General features: G+C 42.5%; 1 protein-coding gene across 2 annotated transcripts in view; it reads right to left on the bottom strand.

The window, feature by feature from the left end:
- Window positions 1–23,434, bottom strand: part of LOC126109732 (pre-mRNA-splicing factor 18) — a 97,012-nt gene that overhangs the window by 12,631 nt on the left and 60,947 nt on the right. The window contains exon 5 of one of the 2 annotated variants that reach the window (XM_049914784.1): window positions 22,050–22,253. The exons of the other annotated variant lie outside the window; for it this stretch is intronic. Coding sequence (XP_049770741.1) covers window positions 22,065–22,253 — 189 coding nt within the window. The 3' untranslated portion in view covers window positions 22,050–22,064. The remainder of the gene's footprint in view (window positions 1–22,049; window positions 22,254–23,434) is intronic. 2 annotated transcript variants of the gene reach the window in all.

The raw sequence follows: 23,434 nt of genomic DNA, 5'->3' as shown, positions 1-23,434 counted from the left end.
CTGCTGCACTTAGGTGTGGTACACACATACATAATATTTGTTTTTAACACAATTCATTTAAAGATAAACATTAACTTCATACCATTAAAAATATTTTTAACAATCTGTGATGTTTCCATCTCCTTCAATGTGGAAAGTATATGTCCTACAGAATAAATTAATAGGGCCTTTTATTGCAGGAAATTTAATGTTGTACTGTGAAACTTATTCACCAGAAGAAGTGGTTTTGAGTTATTCAAGAAAAAACATAAAAAAGTGACTTTCCACTCCAATATTCACAATCCATTGCACAGCGGACCAAAATCCTGAAAAAGTGAACATAAATTTAAAAAAAAGTTCAGAGTTACTAAAGTAATGTTGGTTCCACTGAATCCTAGTCACTGTTTCTTCCAAAAGTTGAATTTCAGGTCCAACATAGCATTCATTTGTGAGCCACATGCTGGGCTGGAAAAGTATTCCAGCATTTCGATGAAATATCTCAGGCATTTGGATGAAATATTTCTGTTCTATGAAATCAGACCAAATTATTCTTAAATGGAGACTACTCCAGAAGGTACGTACTTAATTATGAACACTTATTTCATTATTTAATCTAATCAACAATGGGTGTTTGTTAATTAACTTCTTACCAGAATGCAACCAAATAAACTGTAAAGCATGAGCGAAAAAGAGAGACTAGTTTTAGTTTACATGACATTCCGCCTTATGTTTCATTCTGTCCTTACATAGATACAACTGTCTTCATAGATCAGTCTCAAAATGCTGCTACTAGCTGCTACTCCAGCTTTGAGCCATTTTTAAGTGACAAGTGACTGTTGCAAAGTGCTGTTGTTTACACTGAGAAAGTACAATTGAATGTTGTTGTTGTTGTCTTCAGTCCTGACACTGGTTTGATGCAGCTCTCCATGCTACTCTATCCTGTGCAAGCTTGTTCATCTCCCAGTACCTACTGCAGCCTACATCCTTCTGAATCTGTTTAGTGTATTCATCTCTTGGTCTCCACCTACCATTTTTACCCTCCACGCTGCCCTCCAATGCTAAATTTGTGATCCCTTGATGCCTCAAAACATGTCCTACCAACCGGTCCCTTCTTCTTGTCAAGTTGTGCCACAAACTCCTCTTCTCCCCAATTCTATTCAACACCTCCTCATTAGTTATGTGATCTACCCATCTAATCTTCAGCATTCTTCTGTAGCACCACATTTCGAAAGCTTCTATTCTCTTCTTATCCAAACTATTTATCGTCCACGTTTCACTTCCATACATGGCTACACTCCATACAAATACTTTCAGAAACGACTTCCTGACACTTAAATCTACACTCCTCGAAATTGAAATAAGAACACCGTGAATTCATTGTCCCAGGAAGGGGAAACTTTATTGACACATTCCTGGGGTCAGATACATCACATGATCACACTGACAGAACCACAGGCACATAGACACAGGCAACAGAGCATGCACAATGTCGGCACTAGTACAGTGTATATCCACCTTTCGCAGCAATGCAGGCTGCTATTCTCCCATGGAGACGATCGTAGAGATGCTGGATGTAGTCCTGTGGAACGGCTTGCCATGCCATTTCCACCTGGCGCCTCAGTTGGACCAGCGTTCGTGCTGGACGTGCAGACCGCGTGAGACGACGCTTCATCCAGTCCCAAACATGCTCAATGGGGGACAGATCCGGAGATCTTGCTGGCCAGGGTAGTTGACTTACACCTTCTAGAGCACGTTGGGTGGCACGGGATACATGCGGACGTGCATTGTCCTGTTGGAACAGCAAGTTCCCTTGCCGGTCTAGGAATGGTAGAACGATGGGTTCGATGACGGTTTGGATGTACCGTGCACTATTCAGTGTCCCCTCGACGATCACCAGTGGTGTACGGCCAGTGTAGGAGATCGCTCCCCACACCATGACGCCGGGTGTTGGCCCTGTGTGCCTCGGTCGTATGCAGTCCAGATTGTGGCGCTCACCTGCACGGCGCCAAACACGCATACGACCATCATTGGCACCAAGGCAGAAGCGACTCTCATCGCTGAAGACGACACGTCTCCATTCGTCCCTCCATTCACGCCTATCGCGACACCACTGGAGGCGGGCTGCACGATGTTGGGGCGTGAGCGGAAGACGGCCTAACGGTGTGCGGGACCGTAGCCCAGCTTCATGGAGACGGTTGCGAATGGTCCTCGCCGATACCCCAGGAGCAACAGTGTCCCTAATTTGCTGGGAAGTGGCGGTGCGGTCCCCTACGGCACTGCGTAGGATCCTACGGTCTTGGCGTGCATCCGTGCGTCGCTGCGGTCCGGTCCCAGGTCGACGGGCACGTGCACCTTCCGCCGACCACTGGCGACAACATCGATGTACCATGGAGACCTCACGCCCCACGTGTTGAGCAATTCGGCGGTACGTCCACCCGGCCTCCCGCATGCCCAATATACGCCCTCGCTCAAAGTCCGTCAACTGCACATACAGTTCACGTCCACGCTGTCGCGGCATGCTACCAGTGTTAAAGACTGCGATGGAGCTCCGTATGCCACGGCAAACTGGCTGACACTGACGGCGGCGGTGCACAAATGCTGCGCAGCTAGCGCCATTCGACGGCCAACACCGCGGTTCCTGGTGTGTCCGCTGTGCCGTGCGTGTGATCATTGCTTGTACAGCCCTCTCGCAGTGTCCGGAGCATGTATGGTGGGTCTGACACACCGGTGTCAATGTGTTCTTTTTTCCATTTCCAGGAGTGTATATTCGATGTTAACACATTTGTCTTCTTCAGAAATGCTTTCCTTGCCATTGCCAGTCTACATTTTATATCTTCTCTACTTCGACCATCATCAGTTATTTTGCTCCCCAAATAGCAAAACTCATTTACTACTTTAAGCGTCTCATTCCCTAATCTAATTCCCTCAGCATCACCTGACTTAATTCGACTACATTCCAAGATCCTCGTTTTGCTTTTGTCGATGTTCATCTTACATCCTCCTTTCAAGAAACTGTCCATTCCAACTGCTCTTCCAAGTCCGTAGCCGTCTCTGACAGAATTACAATGTCATTGGCGAACCTCAAAGTTTTTATTTCTTCTCTATGGATTTTAATACCTACTCTGAATTTTTCTTTTGTTTCCTTTACTGCTTGCTCAATATACAGATTGAATAACATCGGGGACAGGCTACAACCCTGTCTCACTCCCTTCCCAAGCACTGCTTCCCTTTCATGCTCCTTGACTCTTATAACTGCCATCTGCTTTCTGTACAAATTGTAAATAGCCTTTTGCTCCCTATATTTTACCCCTGCCACCTTTAGAATTTGAAAGAGAGTATTCCAGTCAACATTGTCAAAAGCTTTCTCTAAGTCTACAAATGCTAGAAATGTAGGTTTGCCTTTCCTTAATCTATTTTCTAAGATAAGTCGTAGGGTCAGTACTGCCTCACGTGTTCCAACATTTCTGCGGAATCCAAACTGATCTTCGCCGAGGTCGGCTTCTACCAGTTTTTTCATTTGTTTGTAAAGAATTCTCGTTAGTATTTTGCAGCTGTGACTTATTAAACTGATAGTTTGGTAATTTTCACATCTGTCAACACCTGCTTCCTTTGGGATTGGAATTATTATATTTTTCTTGAAGTCTGACGGTATTTCGCCTGTCTCATACATCTTGCTCACCAGATGGTAGAGTTTTGTGAGGCCTGGCTCTTCCAAGGCTGTCAGTAGTTCTTATGGGATGTTGTCTACTCCCGGGGCCTTGTTTCGACTCAGGTCTTTCAGTGCTCTGTCAAACTCTTCACGCAGTATCGTATCTCCCATTTCATCTTCACCTACATCCTCTTCCTTTTCCATCATATTTTCCTCAAGTACATCACCCTTGTACAGACGCTCTATATATTCCTTCCACCTTTCTGCTTTCCCTTCTTTGCTTAGAACTGGGTTTCCATCTGAGCTCTTGATATTCATACAAGTGGCTCTCTTTTCTCCAAAGGTCTCTTTAATTTTCCTGTAGGCTGTGTCTATCTTACCCTTAGTGAGATAAGCCTCTACATCGTTACATTTGTCCTCTAGCCATCCCAGCTTAGCCATTTTGCACTTTCTGTACAATTGAAAATTTTCCTAAAACACAAATAAAACACATACGCACACATAATCACAGAATTGTTATTTTCATAACGTTGCTAATAAGTTGTTACAAAATAAAAATATAATTATTGATTGGCGACTCCATGGAGTGTCCTGTGCACCACGACCAGATAATGGATATACTTGGAAGGAGAGACAGTATTGGTCGTATTTTTGTTTTATTGACCGCAAAATCGATTTTCGGTCACTTAGTGACCATCCTCAGTGCTGTAATATACTATTTAAATTGGTAGGCACTGGTGTCAACAAGCTTAGAGCGATCACATAAACTGATGTGATCGCTCTAAGCTTGTTGACACCAGTGCCTACCAATTTAAAAAGTATATTACAGCACTGAGGATGGTCACTAAGTGACCGAAAATCAATTTTGCGGTTAAAAAAACAAAAATACGGCCAATGCTGTCTCTCCTTCCAAAAAATATAATTACTACAATTTCACCAATCGGTCACCTGTCGAGAAGATGTGCGGGAAACGAAAAACGAGTTAGTAAGACAGTATCACCTACTTGCTCGAAAGTCTTCTCGTGTGAAAAATATGGAGTACGTGTTCTAGTGACTTCTGGCAACAACCAATCCCTACATTTCTTCTTTGTGGACCCATTTCTGAGGAAAGTGAAAACTTTGTCATCGGAAGCTGTTGCCCTCTCAGCACCTGCTGCAGAGGATTTCGAGGAATTAAGTGCTGGGGATGACAAAGAGGATACAAATGTCAGTGATGAAGAAGAAAATGGAGATGATGAACAAGAAGCACAAGCAGAAGATGATTAAGAAGACGTAAAACTTTCAGTTTCTGTTACTATATATATTTTCTGTAATAGAGACAGCAGTAGATGCTGTTTTGTAATAAAGTTTAGCATTAAAATTATAAGTGTTAGTCAAAAACATTTTTTTGTTCATTCCATTAATTTTCTCCAGATTCTTTTTGCCATATTGGATCTACTATTTTGAATTTTTCAATTTTGACACAAAAATTGTTATCAAAAGTCAGAAACCCCATTATACGCCTTTTTGGGCTAGATTTTCAGGATTCTGGCCCTCTGTGGATTGGTTACGATTTTTAGTGTGTTGTTCATGGGGGTTCCTCCTAAAGCTGTACAAAAATTTTCTGACTACATGAATCTCTTGCCCCTAATTTTCCCCTGTCGCATTAGCACTAAGGGGCTAGTGGCTCGTGATGACACTTATAAGGGTCAGCCACAGTTAAGGTATTAAATTGCTTTGTTTAAATCCTATACTTGAAAACAACTGAGATCTAAAGATCAGAGTTATGTGATCGTTGCTGCAAAATTCGAAACAGCATAATGGGTTAACACTAGAGTGACATGTGTCATTCTGTTTCCTTAAATCATCTGAGTCCTATGTTGAGACAGTTTTTTAAACAAATCCATTGCCGATTACTTTCCACATCCTCCTTCAACTGAGCTGGTAACAAATCTAATGAGATGGAAGTTAATTCTACTCTCCCCCGTCCCTCCTGGATTTTTTGGTTAAAAATATACTTTTTCACGTAAAAATACACTATATCCCAGATGGAAGTACATATTTTCCTTTTTAAGTGACAAAATACTTTCCACCATTGCAGTAAAATTTATCAATGCTTTGAATGGTAAAGGTTCTATAGACCAGTGTAGAACTTCTCGGCATTTTAGAAAATTAAACCCAGGAAAGAATAATGTGTTTTGGAAACATTTTTGATGCACGACAACATGTATAGTGCATATTTTCGTATTACAAAAGTATAAATACAAATTCGACCAAGCAGAGCAAGGTAGTTTCCGAAACACTGAAATCGAGATTGCAATGTGCATTTGTCAGCCAATCATAGTTCGTGTCACATGTTCTCGCCAGCCAATGGCAGCATACATTCAGAGCATAGGACAAATGATGTTGTCAGCCAATAGCAAAATCACTCTTAAGTAACATGAACACACAAATATGGAAAGTTTATGTTATATCTGTATAGCTACAAGAAAAAGCTAAGTTTTCACATACAATATTGGTCGTCAAAGCTTTTTTGCTGTTTTTCTTCCAATGGTGTGGTTAGGGAGGATCCTAAGAGCACAGCTTAAAACTGCAGCAGATGAATACTTCTGACAAGCACGATATTAAATTCACTGCTGTGCACCGAACATTTCGTGGGTTACCTGGCCGAATACATGTTCTATCAAACACTCTTTTTTTTTAAGGATAATTATACTTTTTGCTATTGATGCTGTATAGTTTGTAATCCAAGACAGAACTAAAATAAATATGAAAAACTAACCTTGAAGCTTGATCTTGTTTAGTGCATGTTATCCTTCAAGAGGTATCAAATACAAATGTGCCAGTAAAATTTTAAATAATGGAATAAACAGCTGGTCTTCTGGACTGGAGATTATTCTAAGTGGCTGGATTTTGCAGCATTAAAAGTCAAAATACTCGCTGACTTAAGAAATTCACTGCACATTCTCCCACGTAACAGACTTCACTTTCTGTAAAACTAAATTTCCTTTGAATGTAAGACTTCTCGGAGCACCATTCCCAATGTCTTTCAGTAACCTGTTATAAATTTTAGCAGTTCGCACTCATCGAAAGCAGTTTGTTGCTATGAAGTATACATAGTCTTCATCCTAAAGTCTTTGCCACATTTTGCTGCTGGCAGATGCTCGTGTATGCACTGTGTTCTTTTCTTGCAAAAGGTGCAGTTTCTTTGCGACTAAAGTTTAATTTTGGAGTTATTCTCTTGTTTATGTTTTACTGCTGCAGTATTATTCCACAGTAGTGGGATAAAGTAACATTCTTTGTTATACACACATCAAAAAAAGTTTTCCATCACCTCAGTTCCCAGAATTCCTGAAGATAGATGCTGACTGTGGATATTGTGTCACAGACAGTCCCTTTGACTGTTCAGAGATGTCACTAAATCTGCCTAAAGATGTAAACAACCATGCACGAGCAGTACCTATTTGACAGAGGGGGTCCAACAGCTGATCAGTTCCAGTCATTCCACCAAGGAGGAGGTACACAGCTCGTGTTGTCTGTAGTTCAACCATGCCTGTACAGACAATACTGTGGTTTGATGGCGTCCACATTGTTATTTTGTGCCAGGAAGGGCTCTCAATGAGGGAAGTGTCCAACCGTCTCAGAGTGAACCAAAGCGATGTTGTTCGGACATGGAGGAGATTCAGAAAGACAGGAACTGTCGATGACATGCCTCGCTCAGGCCGCCCTAGGGCTACTACTGCAATGTACAACCGGTACCTAAGGATTATGGCTTGGAGGAACCCTGACAGCAAATCCACCACGTGCAGCCACAGGACGTCGTGTTACGACTCAAACTGTGCGCAATAGGCTCTACTATGGGCAACTTGACTCCCAACGTCTGTGGCGAGGCCCATCTTTGCAACCACGACGCTATGCAGCATGGTACATATGGGCTCAACAACATGCCAAATGGACTGCTCAGGATTAGCATCACGTTCTCTTCACCGATGAGTGTCTCATATGCTTTCAACCAAAAATTGTCGGAGACGTGTTGGGAGGCAACCCGGTCAGGCTGAATGCCTCAGACACACTGTCCACTGAGTCCAGCAAGGTGGAGGTTCCCTGCTGTTTTGGGGTGGCATAACGTGGGGCTGAAGAACACCGCTGGTGGTCACGGAAGGCACTGTAACAGCTGCACAATACGTGAATGCCATCCTCTGACCAGTAGTGCAACCCTATTGGCGAGGCATTCGTCCATCGACTAGAGTGGCCAGCACGTTCTCCATACATGAACCCAATCGAACATGTGTGGGATTGAGTGAAAAGGGCTGTTTATGGACAACGTGACCCACCAACCACTCTGAGGGATCTATGCCGAATTGCAGTTGAGGAATGGGACAATCTGGACCAACAATGCCTCAATGAACTTGTGGATAGTATGGCACGACGAATACAGGCATGCATCAATGCAAGAGGACGTGCTACTGGGTATTAGAGATACTGGTGTGTACAGCAATCTGGACCACCACCTCTGAAGGTCTCACTGTAGGGTGGTACAACACACAATGTGTGGTTTTCATGAGCAATAAAAACGGCAGAAATGATGTTTATGTTGATCTCTGTTCCAATTTTCCGTACAGGTTCCAGAACTCTCGGAACTGAGGTAATGCAAAACTTTTTTTTTATGTGTGTAGTATCAGTTGTTGCCACTCAAAATTACAAAAAAATTACTGAAAACTATAACAATAAAAAAATTCACGGAATTGTAAAAAAACTCCCGGGTTTTTCACAGATGAAGAAATTCCCGGGTTTTTCCCGGATTTCCGAGTCAGGCCGGAGTGTGTATGCCCAGCAGTCACAGAATAGTCAGCAGCAGTTTCTTGTGGCGAGCAGCCTCGTTCCAATTACTCTTCTCCCTCCATTACTTTCCAAGAGCCAGGTGGTTGCTCACTGCCGAGGTTTGAGCGTGAGCCAGCTCACACGAGCAAATTGGTGAGCAGGCCACACCTAAATTATTCTCAACAGCCAAAGAGAAAGTTCCCACATTTCTAACCACGAAGTCAATAGCAAATGGAAGCACTTGATAGAATACGTACAGAAATATCCCTGAAAAGCAGTTACAATAAGACCGAAATAATGTTAACCGAACACTGGTCACTTTAGACAAAATACGAGGAAGGATCTGAAATCAATGCACTAAAGTTTTTTCCTCCATTAATATTACAGCTGGAAAGTTTAAATTTCACAATATAAGTTTGTGTCACAGAGGGTATTCTGTTTTCGTGTGCAGCTCTGGTGAGGGAGGCCCGATCTACAAAACAAACACGGCACACACATTACTGTCGTCAACCTGTGAAGGGTAGTGAAGCGTAGTTTGATGTTTGTGGGCCAAAGAGGGTAAACCCCACTCACGGGGACACGCGTGCCGTATACGAGACGACTGTACGGGCCGTAGCAATGCCTCTAGGTGGTGTGCATTCTTCCGAGAGGGCCGTGAGAACCACAGTGATTTGCCACACTCCTGGTGGCCGGTAACAACTGCAACCTACAGAAAGTCTAAGCCATCGAGGGAGCAATTTTGAACGACCAGCAAGTGCAACTGCAAAATGTATCACAGCAGTTCGACATTTCCTAGGTTGCGGTGTACGATGTTGTTTGTGATACGTCAAAATTTCATAAAGTTAGTACCCACCGGGGAGCTTAAGAACCTAACAGACAACCACGAGGCCTGAAAAAATTATGAAAAGCTCAGATCACTTAACATGTTATGCCACAGAAGGGCACGACTTTCTGAAAGAAATTAACACTGGTGTCGACACACGGACATACCACTACGTGCCCAAATCGAACGTGGCCTCTAAGGAATGGGCTGGGATATGCACGGTGTGTTACTGTGGACTTTGCTGTGAATTCTGCAGCCTGCATTAAAACTTCGGTCGAGTCGCATCGTGCCCTTCGCGACAAACACCACGACATTAATGTTGACAGTGTCAAACTTCTTCGTGCCAATGCTCGCCTCACATTCGTGAGAAAATTGCCAAATTTGGGTGGGACGTGCTACGGCATCCACCGTACAGTCCGAAATCTGCACAGTCAAACTTTCATCTGTTTGGTCCCACGAACAAATTCCCGGCCGGCCGATGCCTTGCGACAGATGCTGAAAAGAAATCGGCATTCTACAGATGGCTATACTTAACCAAATTGACTTCTACAAACAGGGCACATTAAAACTGGTATCGTGATGGTAGAAATGGGTTGAGAATGTTTGAGACTGTGTAGAAAAGTAGATAGAAGAAATAAGTTCATTTGTGAATTTTTGTTTTGTTACCTATTATAGTTTTTACTAGAAAAATTATTGTCTGTTACTTTATGATCTTCCCTCATACTAGTTACACATGAATTGAGCACACTGGTCACTTTAGACAATTAAAGGTGATGTGGAACTGATACCAAGCAGCTGCTGCTGACATAAGTTGTGACAATGAAGTGGTGTGGTGTGTACACGGCAGTGACAGAATGGCAGAAAGAAGAGTGGCAGAAACATGTTTGGGTGAGCCCGTGACCACACCATAAATACAGTTGCCCGAATGTTCTTTTACAAACATGGACTGTCCAACACATCTACAAGAAACAGTGTACCCCTCTGTGTAAGAACAATGGTAAAAAGATCCTACATGACAGGGACAAGAGATGAGGTTTTGCCTTGTCAATGACAGTTTCAAATCTGGGATGGGTTGAATCTAAACATATCTGAGACTCACGTGATGCAGTTCAGAACCAAGCAGTCAAAATGTGAGCAGATTAAGATTGGACACAACAACCGAGGTATAGAAGAAGTTGACTCAGTCAAATTCTTAGGTTTAAATGTAAATAAAAATTTGAGCTGGCAGGCACACACTGAATACCTGGCAAACAAACTGAGCAGCTTTGCATTTGCAATGCAAATATTGTCAACTGCAACTGCCATGGACACACAAAAAGTAGCATATACAAGCTACTTTGAACCCACTATTAGGTATGGTATTGTTTTTTGGGGTAACTCGACAAACGTAGTACGGGTACTAAAAATACAGAAAAAAATCATACGAAATATGTGCACTGCAAATCACAAAGAACCATGACGACCATTATTTAGAAAACTTGAAATATTAACTCTGCCATCCTTAAACATATATGAGATTATTATATTTTTCTACACCTGGAAATTTGAGATGGGGAAAATGTGTTATCCTTATAGTGTCGTTATTTATTATAGTACTATTATTTAGTAATGTAAAAATCATTGTAATTATTTTATAAATTTTTGACATGTCTCCTAAATTTTTGACATGGATTACAAATGTACGTCATGAGATGAATAAAACATAATTCACGAAATACTGTGAAGGAAACTGTATGTGACAGATGGAATTTTAGAGCTGGATGCATTGCAAAAGGGCAAACAAAACTCCACTACCTCGGGGTGCCAATCGTTAAAGAGACCAGACACTAGCTGACTGAGTTGGGAAAAACCAGCGGTTAAAACCAATACTGGTATTTTTGTTCTGAAAATCAGTATTTTTCAGTATCTGTTTGGTCTCAGTTATAACAGTTTCTTTTAAGTAATGACCAGGGCCTCCCACAAACCATGGACATTGTTATTGTTGTTGATGGTGTAGTTTGCGTGTCTCAGCAGTACAGATAGCCATACCAAAGGGATATCTGATGAGGGGCCAGACAAACGTGGTTTCTGAAGACGGGCAGCAGTGTTCTCAGTAGTTGCAGGGGAACAATCTGGACAATTGGCTGATCTGGCGTTGTAACATCAACCAAACTGGCATTGCTGTGCTGGTAGTGTGAACAGCTGAAAGCGAGGGAAACAGAGGGCATGCAGCTCTACTGTATAGTTAAATGACGACGGCGTCCTCTCGAGTAAAATATTCCGGAGGTACAATAATCACCCATTCTGACCACGTGGGGGCTACTCGTGAGGATGTCATCGACAGCAGAGAAAAAAACTGGCATTCTATGGGTCAGAGCATGGAATATTAGTATAGAAAATTTAAAAAGAGAAATGGATCGGGTGAAGTTACCTGTAGTGGGGATTAGTGAAGTTCGGTGGCTGGAGGAACTGGACTTTTGGTCAGGTGAATACAAGGTTATAGATACAAAATCAAATAGGGGTAATGCTGGAGTAGGTCTAAAATTGAATAAGAAAATAGGAATGCAGGTAAGCTTGTACAAACAGCATGGTGAACACATTATTGTAGCCAATACGGACACAAAGCCCACACCCACCACAGTTGTACAAGTTTCTTTCAACTAGCTCCATAGACGATGAAGAGACTGAAAAAATGTATAACGAGATAAAAGAAATTATTCAGTTAGTTAAGGAAGATGAAAATTTAATAGTGACGGGGCATTGGAATTCGATAGTAGGTAAAGGAAGGGAAGTAAAAATAATAGGTGAATATGAAACAAAAGATGAAGCTGCCTGGTAGTGGCAGAGTATACTTTAATCATAGCTAACACTTGTTTTAAGAATCATAAAAGAAGGTCGTGTACAGGGAAGAGACCTGGAGACGCCAAAAGGTTTCATATTGATTATATAATGGTAAACAAAGATTTATGAACCAGATATTAAATTGTAAAACATTACCAGGGGCAGATGTAGACTCTGACTACAAACTGAAGAAATTGGAAAAACATAGGAAATTGAGGAGACAGAACCTGAATCAGCTGAAAGAAACAGAGAGTGCTGGGAGTTTCAGAGGGAGCATTAGGCAGTTCTTGACTAGAACAGAGGAAAGGAATACAGTATAAGACAAATGGGTAGCTCTAAGAGACGAAATGGTGAAGGAGTAGCAAATCAAATACACCAAAAGGCAAGCTCTAGTAGAAATCCTTAGATAACGCGAGAGATACTAAATCGAGAGATACCGAATTTAACTGATGAAAGGAGGAAATTAAAAAATGAAGCAGGTGAAAGAATACAAGTGCTAAAAAATCAGATTGACAGGAAGTGCAAAATGGCTATGCAGAAACGACTAAAGGACAAATGTAAAGATTTAGAAGCATATTTCGTTAGGGGAAAGACAGATACCACAAACAGGAAAAAGAGAAGCAACTGCACGAATATCAAGAGCTCGGATGGGAAACCAGTTCCAAGCAAAGAAGGGAAATCAGAAAGGTGGAAGGAGTGTATAGAGGGTCTGTACAATGAGATAAACTTGAAGGCAATATTATAGGAAGGGTGGTAGACATAGATGATGATATGGGAGATACGATAATGTGACAAGAATTTGACAGAGCTCTGAAAGATCTAAGTCGAAATACGGGCCTGGGGCTAGACAATGTTCTGTCAGGACTACTGATGGCCTCGGGAGTGCCAGCTGTGACAAAACTCTTCCATTTGGTGCACAACATGTGTGAGATGGGTGAAATTTCCTCAGTCTTCAAGAAAAATGTAATAGTTCCAATTGCAAAGAAAGCAGCTGCCAACAGGTGTGGAAATTACCGAATTATCAGTTTAGTAAGTCTGCAAAATACCAATACAAATTCTTTACAGAAGAATGGAAAAACCGGTAGATGACAATCTCGGGGAAGATTGGTCTGGATTCCGGACAAATGCTGGAGTGTGTGAGGCAATAGCGACGCTATGACTTATCTTGGAAGATAGATTGAGGAAAGGAAAACCTGTGTTTACAGCATTTGTAGACTTTGAGAAATCTTTTGACAATGTTGACTGGAATGCTCTGAAATACTGAAGTTAGCAGCTGTACAACACAGGAGAAAAAGACTATTTACAACCTGTACAGAAACCAAATGATAGTTCTTAAAGTTGAGAGGGCATGAAAGGGAAGCAGTGGCTGAGAAGGGAGTGAGACATGGTTGTAGCCCAGACCCGATGTTATTCAATATGTAGCTCGAACAAGCAGTAAAGGAAACCAAACATAAATTTGGAGTAAGAATTAAACTTCAGGGGAAAAAAATAAAAGCTTTGAAGTTGTAACACTATCACAGACAGCAAAGGAACTGGAAGAGCAGCTGAGCAGAATGGACATTATCTTCAAAGGAGGATGCAAGACGAATATCAACAAAAGCAAAACAAGGATGATAGAATGTAGTCAAATTAAGTTGTCTGATGCTAAGGGAATCAGATTAGGAAATGAGACACTTTAAGTAGTAGATGAATTTTGCAATTTGGGGAGAAAAATAACTGGTGGAGGCCAAAGTAGAATCGATATAAAATGTAGACGAGCACTGCCAAGAAAAGTTTTTCTGAAGAAGAGAAATTTGCTAACACTGAATATAGATTTAAGAGTTAAAAAGTCTTTTCTGAAGGTACGTCTGAACTGTAGCCACGTACGGAAGCGAAACATGGGCAATAAACATTTTACTTAAAAAAACCAAAGGAGAATATAAGATTTCAAAATGTGATACTACAGAAGAATGCTGAAAACTAGTTGGGTAGACCACATAACTAATGAGGAAGTACTGAACAGAATTGAGGAGACAAGAAGTTTGTGCCATGACCAAAGGAAGCGATCGGTTGACAAGGACACATTCTGAGATATCGAGTGGGAAGAGGGAAGCGTCGAGGGTAAAAATTGTACAGGGGGCCAAGAGATGAGTACAGTAAGCAGATTCAGAAAGAAGTAGGTTGCAGTATTTATTCAGTGATGAAGAGGCTCACACAGAATACAGTAGCACGGAGAGCTGCAACAAACCAGTCTGGAACGAAGACCACAACAACAACGACAACAATAACCAACTAAAAAGAACTATATATCAATTTACCATAGCACTGGTGCTAATTCTTTTTAAATGACTAATATCTATTCGTATAATTTCCACTGCTTTGAAATATTGGGTTATTATAGAAAATGGGAAAAGTGATCAATGCCATTTTAATAACAATGCCGACAGAAATGAGCAACAAACACACGACACAAAAATCTGTACAGCATTGCTGAGACAATAACGTATCTGTTGGCGTGTAGCGTGGCCTATTAGCTGACGAACCTGCACACGCAGAGTGCAAGACCGGCCCCCACACGGTCTATACGGTAGTTTTTCTGTCATCGCCAGACATCCATTGTATTGCAAAATGGTAACAAACCTAGTCTCGAAATTTTTACGAAATACAGTGGCAATGAGATATAATGCGTCATTTGCAAATTATGGTAACAGTAATAAATTAAAAACTTATCAATTAATTGACAGTTTATAATAAAAACAGAATGTAGCTGGTCTGCTGCCTGTGCCTTTATCTGTTTTCAGTTCTTGGAAGTGGGTACATTAACGCGAAAAATAGAGTTCTCCAACCTCAGTTTTCACCCTTTAACGCTTGACTACTCATAATGAGCACATGGTGATACGACCCTCAATTACAACACAATTTTTGAACAGTTTCTAAACATCAGAATCAATAGGAGAATACAGGTAATTTTTGTAATATTCGAACCAGGATTTCTTTTAGAGGAAAGCAGTGAACTGTGGACAGACTAAGTTTTCTTTTATTTACCTGCTTTGTTTTATATTTTGATTCTAAGTATCTTGAAATGTGTGATGCAAAACTCCGAGGGAGTCTTGGAATTTTCTAGTCCTTATTCAATGTCTATGTTTATTACTGGAAATAGTAGCAAAATCAGTTGTTTCATAAATTGGTTATTTTGCGGAGTTTTAACAGGCTGTTTAAACTGGAGAGGAAAAAAAAAATGGTACAACTGAAAATCAGTTTTTCATCCATAACTGCCATCCCTAGACTGGAGGCACGTAGTGCAGTTTGACGAGACACGATTCTGCACCGTTGAGATGGTCTAAGGTGTGTAGTGTAGTGGCTGCCCAATAAGACATTTAACCCACAATGTATAGTTCAGACAGGAAGTGCTTCTGTGATGTTCTGATGGCATTTTTTTGTATCACAACTTGAATCTACACACTTAGGTTAATGGGAACTCTAAACAGGATATTTATTTTGACATTCTCGATGACCGAATGTTGCCCTTTACATTTTCAGGAAGAATATACTCCTATCATCTGATACGATAAGGCCCGTAGTCAAACAGCTGCGTGTGAACGTTCGCAGTCCGACAAACACTCGGGCACCCTTTTGAATCTCGAGTGGTACTCTAAATCACCAGATCTTAACGCTGCAGAATATGTCTGGGCCAATTTGGAATAGCAGGTAAAATGCAACATTCAACATCCCTGCAGTTTGACGGCTCTATAGGATCTAATTGTCAACAAGTGGCTTCCGATGGATACGAATAGCATCCTCGTCAAATTGTGTCCCACTATAATTGACACTGGAGGCAGTGTTATGTGGTATTAGTGTGATGTCTCCTGCGACAAATCCTCATCCAGTGTGCTTATAATTGGCCCACTGAAAAGAAATTTGTGTGAATGAACTTTAAAATCCTAGAAGCATGTAACAAGTGGCTGTATTTAAGTGGTAAATGGGAGTGACCTGATGGGCTCCAAAGATATGAATGAAGGAGTAAAAACAGCCTGGAGTGCTTTTAGTACACAAAAAAGGGTTTTCAAAACTTGAGCTTCCAAGGAGACTGTGTAATCAGTGTGCAGCCAATCATCAATTTTAACTTATGGCAGTAGACATGAGCTCTCAATGACAGCCATTTAAAAATTCACTGTTGTTCTGTGAACAACAGGGAGATGCAGTTGAGGCGTAACATGTCATTTACAGAATAACATTTTCCGCATCCTGGATACTAACTGGGCAAAGAAAGACATTTGTGGATTAAGGTAGTTAATAAGTAGGAAGCACCCCACTTTTGAGAGGTTTTTTGACGATTTGTGCAGATCAGAATTGAACCAATCCTGTGCTATTGCCGATGCAGGGCTCTAACTGGCTCTTCTGCCTGCTGGGTGGAATCGTTTGCTCCACTGGGACAGAAGGGAACGGCACGGAGTTCAAGTGATCTCCAAGACACCAAAGAAATCGTCACAGCATCGATGTTAATATTTTATTGTACTACTGTTCTGAATCTCGTAAGAGATTGACACGTGACGACACCTAGCTGGAATCTTTCGCACATGTAGTTGATTCATTAAGAGAAATTAGAGTTGTACATTATAGGAAATACATTGAGTTTGACTTCTCTGAGTGTGTTATTCCGCTGGAACAAGAAAAAGGAACGTCTTTTTGAGCACCTTCGACACAATGGAGCAAATTCCACAGGGCAGAAGCTGTGTCACAGTGCAAGGGTACCAAATAGCGGGACCCTCGCAGCATTGGTGTCGTACGGTGACTGCGAGACAAAAGTAAGAGAAGCACAAAACGTAGCAAGATACGGAAGTTACGGATCGACTATTGGACTGTTCCGGCAGCCTATTCTTAACACCCCTATTCGGGACATAAAGACCAAAAAAATATTCCACAATTTGGGAATTAGCAGGAAGACAAGAAACAGACAAATGGATCACAATACAAACTTGATGGAACACATATGTAATTACTATGAAAATGAAATGGCTGTGGACGAGATGTACAGAAAGGGCAACAGACGGCAGGTGAGCCGAAGGAGTTCTCAGCTGCATTTGGCAAAGTAGGAGGTGTGTCCGGAAAGTAAGTAACATTTCATTCTACTGCCACCGTAGCACTACTGTTGCAGTTCCGCACATTTGTATTCGTCTCTCTAGTTCACTGTCTTTACACTGACGCAATTACAGCTGGATTGTGTCATGTTTACATTTGTTACTGACAGTTCAAAATGTTTAAGACAATCTCTGAGTCCGCCAACTGTGAAGTGCATTCAGTAATAAGATTTCCAAACACAAAGAACATTAAGCCAGCTGAAATTCATCAACTTTCAGAGATTCACAGTGAAAATTTAATGACTTACAGAATGGTGAGGAAGGGGAGGAGACAATTCAATGACGCGCAAAACAATGTTCGTGGCGAAACACAAAGTGGACGGCCTTCTGTTGTCTGTAATGATTTGTTTGAGAAAGTGAATGAGAAAATTCGTGACAACTGATGGTTCACAATAAGAATGCTTTGTGACAAGTTTTCACAAATTGTGTTTTCCGAGTTCGGTTCCAAAAGTGTTCACAGGTGGCCACAAAATGAAGTGTGGCAGTGCTTTGACATTTACTACCTAATACGGTGATGAGGGAGATGAATTCTTGAACAGAATTGCTACCAGTGATGAAAACTGTGTTTGTCACATCACTCCAGAAGCAAAACAATAGTTGATGGAGTGGAGAGATTCACAATCCCCTGAAAAACAGAAGTTTAAAACAACACTGTCAGCCCAAAAAATGATTTGCACTGTGTTCTGAGACAGGCAGGGCATTCTGTTTGTCAAGTTCCTTCCCACAGGTGAAACTGTCAATATGGTACAATACTGTGAAACACTAAGAAAATTTCAGCACGCAATTCAAAACAAAAGGCACGGAATGCTCAGTCGAAGCACTGTGTTGTTCCACGACAACGCCAGTCTCCATTCTGCTCGTGTTGCACAATCTCTTATTCGGCAATTCAGGTGGGAGCATTTTCGACCGCCCACTGTACAGCCCCGAACTTAAAGTGTAATTTTGGAGGAAGGAGCTCCGATAGCGATGACGACGCAAAAACAATGTTTGGCAGTGGTCGACTTCTCTGACTTTCGTCTTTCTATCGACAGGGCAAAAGAAAGGTGATTTCTCGGTGTGATAAATGTTTGAACACTGGTGGCATCTATGTACAAAAATACCTTAAGAAATGCGTTTTCTTGTAAAAATTTATTTTGGTTCCAAAATAGACTTTTTCCAAAATAGACTTTCTTTCTGCATGCACCTCATAATAAAATACAAAGGCAATGACCCACTGTGAGATGAGTAGGGGAAGCAACACAGATGCATTTAAGTGAAGGCTGTAATGGCTACAGGAGGCCTTTATCTGGCAGTGGCTGGTGATGGCGACAGCTTGTGATGCTCTCGTAAGCCTATTTTAGACACACACAATTTTCCGGTCAAAATCAACTGTTTCTCTTGCCGGCACATATACCGGCCACCGAGCACGTCGCGAGTCGGTCAGTGACACTGTCTGTCGACTGCCTGTGCCGAGCGTGGCGTTATAAAATCCTCAGCGTGCTGCAGATGACAGATGCGTAGGAACAGAGGACTGTGGTGTCATCTGTTGACACAGGAAGTAACCTGCTAACACTGAAGTCATTCTTGTCATAGTAGTGGGTTTTGTGTCTTCTTAATCTTTACTTTGCTGTTTGCTTCATTTTTGTGACACACTGCAAAGGTTGCACAAGGGCCCGATACTTTTCCTACTTATGTGCTCCCACAAGAAAGATGAAATATCTCAAAACACAGAGATATTTATCTGAAAATTAATGCTTCTGATGATGATGTTTGGTTTGTGGGGCGCTCAACTGCGTGGTTATCAGCGCCCGTACAATTTCCCAACCTTTGCTCAGTCCAAGTTCGCAACTTTCCTGGATGATGATGAAATGATGAGGACAACACAAACACCCAGTCATCTCGAGGCAGGTGAAAATCCCTGACCCCGCCGGGAATCGAACCCGGGACCCCGTGCTCGGGAAGCGAGAACGCTACCGCGAGACCACGAGCGGCGGACAATGCTTCTGAATTTTTTATTCTGCTCTGAATATCAGTTGAGGTATTAAATGTCACGCACATTACTCGGTCGACTTTCTATTTTGTCGACACGAGTGTCGACCCTCTACTACTAAAGGACTCCAAATTTTATCACGGTAACACGGTGATGTGTAACTTACTATCTTGGCGCACGAGAAAGGGCCTCAAATGCTCACTTCGGGCACAAAACAGCAGAGATCGGACATCTGTCGACATTTTCTTTTGGGTTTTGAGCGTGAGGGTGACGGGTTCCTTATCACTATTGTGACAAGTGGTGAAAGCCGTGTTCACCATTTTGACCCCAAAAACGAGAGCACTGACGGACTACAAAGGATCACAGATGCGAAAAAAGCTCGAGACCGTGCCATCGGCAGGCAAAGTCGTGTTCGCAGAGTTGTAGCACGTTTAAGGTGTGGTGCATTAGGCCTCGGTCCAGAGGTTCAGTGCAGAGCTGATTCTAAAGGTCTCGGTCACCGGCCTAATTCCTTCACAGTGTGCAATGTTCAACTCGCAGACCCGTACTCTGTGCACCCACAACAGAGTAGAGAGCACACGAAGGTTCTGTAAAACTGAAACGTGTCGAGTTTGTTCCCCACGAAGTATGGCTAAACGTCAACAACTACGATGGTACCTATCACTGTATTTGATACAAAGTAGTAGTTGTGAATGTAATTCTAAATATTATGAAATCAAATTTGTATTATTAAAACAATTTTTTCGGAACATTTCAAAACTACTTTTATTAATATCAGAAAGATTGGAAAACCTCTTTTCTGAATTTTATAAAGATTTTAGAGATTCTAAAGTACTTCATGGATACTGTCACACACTTGTATCTTATGTCACTGTTTGAAACTGGTGCAGAGCTGCATAAATTATATACACGAACGTGTCGAAGCCACTCACGTGCGTTGTAGTGAATTTTTGTAATCTCAACATACATAATGCCAGAAAACAGTTTAACTAGTTTAACATTTATATTTTATGTTTTGATCACTGATTTGCTTTTAAAATTGCTAGCAAATTGTTTACCCGGATCTTGCATTTTGAATAATGATGTACTTATAACGCGAGTACGGTTCGATAATGAATCGACATTTCCAAAACTAGTCACCAATAACTCAAATTGTCCGTGCAATAGACACACAAAAATAAATAAATAATAGATTTCATGGAATGTCTGTAATCTGTTGCTGTCCTACACCTAACACAAATATGTCTAAAACTACACCTGGACCTTTACCTTTTAAAAGCAATAGTCTACCCAGTGACCCACCATAAACTACTTACAGTTTTATTCAATGCTTCAATTTTCCAGCAACTCCTCCTTACTTTACCTCACTCAACGGATCCTCTCATATCCTTAACTTCCAAGCTAATACCCCAGTAGTAAAGTACGACAGAAGGTCGCTGTGGAATTTATATTTAGTTCATTCGCTGCCGATTGGCGCTACCACTATAACTCCTCAAAAGTGGCAGTTTAAAATGTTTGTCTATGTGTGCAAAAAGATAGACTATAGTTCTGTGTACCACCAGCAGACGGTGTTACTGCTTCCCACAAACGGTGCACTGCACAGACACTCAATCTGGCTCGCGGGTACACTGGCGGACATCGACGAGAAGACACGGAAGCAGACGAGAGTGGGCAGAGGTGAACAGTGATCTCTCTGGAGGGAAGAAGTGACTGCTTCACACATCCACAAGAGGTTAGTAGCCATACGTGGAGAAACAGCACCGAGTCACAGATTCGCGTTTCGTCGGGTATCGGAGTTCAGAAACGGCAGGGACTTGCTGGAAAACGCAAATATACTGGACGTCTGCAAGACGATGCCTGGCACGTTAATGAATCGATAATGGGACAGAGGTGAATCACATCTGACAAACTAAAGGAGGCGACAGGTTTACCGTCGGGAACCCTCCGTACCGTTGCCCGTGAAGATCTGCAGGTGAAGAAGGTTTGTGCACAGTGGGTGCCCCATTCCCTCACCGACGCACTAAAACAGAAGTGTGTGGAAATATGCCAACAGGTAGTGCCCGGTACAATGCAGTTCCAGTGGGTTTCTCCGAGTGTCAGGTCACTGTCGACGAGTCACGGTTCTCCAGTGAGACTGTCGAAAAAAAATGTCAATCTACACAGCCGAAGCACACCGGAAGCCCTCATCCCGAGAATTCACGGCCGGAGCTATTTCGCGCACAGACGAGCGGTGACCGCGTTCGGGAATCGGGAAAGGATACTGCCGGCGGATCGGCTCCCTCCCAGTACGACCCTCGACAGTGATCAGTACTGCAGATTACTGCACCACCTCCGCCGACGTATTCGGTGACACTGCCACGAAAAGTGGAGTCGTGGCATTCTCCTCCGGCACGACGGAGTACGGTCGCGTGCCAGTCACCGGAACATTGCAATCGTGCGTGACTCCGGGTTTCCCGTGCTCCACGTCCTCCACATTCGCCAGATCCGGCTCCTAGTGACCGTGCCACATTCGACGCGGCAAAAGAGGTCACGCGGGGTAAGAAGTTCGCCGCCGATTACCGACTTCGTGCACTCGTCCACCAGTGGCACTGGGATACCCCGAAAGCACAATACACTACGAGAGTGCGGAAGCTGCCGAAACGGTGGCGACCGTGCACAGTCTGTGCCAGATCGAAACTCGGACCGAACGACGTGGCGTAGCCGGGTAGTTCGGTCGGCAAGACCGCTGCCGGTGAAAGGCACATTTCTACTGTGGCACATTTTCTTCCTGACGGCGATATTTTTTGGTACGTCAGTCTGAGTATTATCAACTCAGTTTCATTGCTCCTGAGAAGCTTCGAGACTAATTACAAAAATTTTGAATTATCCGAGCAAAATACTAGCGTTACTTACCCCGTACTGGTATCGCTACGGCGCAGAGTTCTCCAGCCTGGAGTACTCGACGCAGCGGGACGGGTCGGTGGGGAAATACTGCTGGCACTTGGTCATCAGCCTCTTCAGCCCCTGCAGGTACTTCCGCTGGGTCTCGTCGTTCATCACGTGCGCCACATTCTTCGAGAAGATCTTCTCTCGCCCGGTACGTGCGTGGATGCCCACCTACAATTGGATGCCCGAGCTAAACAATTCTGACAGTGTGCAAAGCTCTACACACGTAATATATCTCACGTATACTCTTCTACCGGACTTCCGAGTGGACCGCACTCGGTCCCTTCGCCCTTCCCTCTTTCCTCTCCTCGAGGGGAAACCTGTGCCGAGAATACTACTTCTTATTTATTTATACGTGTTCCTATTACTGTCCGGACACATTAACACGGCGGGTGTTTCGAACGACGGCCATGTAAAAGATTGCTAGAGGTCGGGCCCGAACTACCACATTTACAGCACTGCCAGCGGCACGAGTGAGCTACCGAGTGGAAACAGTTACCGAATACACTGTGTGATCCCGCTTTGCTTCGGGTTGTGTGTCGCTTGTTCTTTTCTTATTTTGAAATGAGTGACGAGAGTAATGCCGGTCCGACGAGTGAAGAGAGTAATGCCGGTCCGTCACAGGATTTAAGTACGACTCCTGTGATGCCGGAAAGTACGAGTGATCCCTATTATGTCAGTACTGCTTTCACAGAAGCACGAGAAAAAGAAAATGTTTCCACAATTCGCAAATTTTTCAACAGATCTACACGTGCCGTACAGCTCGAGGCATTAAGCACGACAGTGTACTAAACGTCGTAAGGGATGTCTCATTTAATCAGTTGAAAATGAATGTTCTGCAACTCCGTAGCAATTGGACGGACAATAATGTCATACTCTCTTATTGCCCTCCCTTTGGAAAAGTTAAATAACCCCTCTTATGAATGAAGATGATGAAATTCTTATTAAACAGCAACTAGAACTTTCTCATCTGGAGGTTTAAAGAGCCAACATACCCTGTTCGAAGGTGGTATTGGGTACTTGAAAAGAGAGGAGAAACGATGGAATGTTCTTAAAGCAAATCTCAACAATACTAAAAACTTAAGTCAAAGTATGATAATAGAAGATTTTTAAAAATTATCACGCATTCAGCATTTAGCACATAATATTCACTATGCATTCTGATCTTAAATATACAGTACTGTGTAACTCACACTTAAATGTGAAATGCGTACGTCTCTGCCGTCTGTTAACAAATCTGTGTTGTTCTAAGAAGTGAGATCCCTCTGTTCAAGCTTACTATACCCCGTGTTCGTCAATGTCTCGAATGTGGCAGCCGGTAACTGGAAGTATCAGATTCACGGCAGATGATA

The sequence above is a fragment of the Schistocerca cancellata genome, chromosome 12 (assembly GCF_023864275.1).
Source record: "Schistocerca cancellata isolate TAMUIC-IGC-003103 chromosome 12, iqSchCanc2.1, whole genome shotgun sequence".
NCBI classification, from domain to species: domain Eukaryota; kingdom Metazoa; phylum Arthropoda; class Insecta; order Orthoptera; family Acrididae; genus Schistocerca; species Schistocerca cancellata.
Note: the sequence above shows the minus strand (reverse complement) of the source record. Positions and strands in the feature narration are given on the sequence as shown.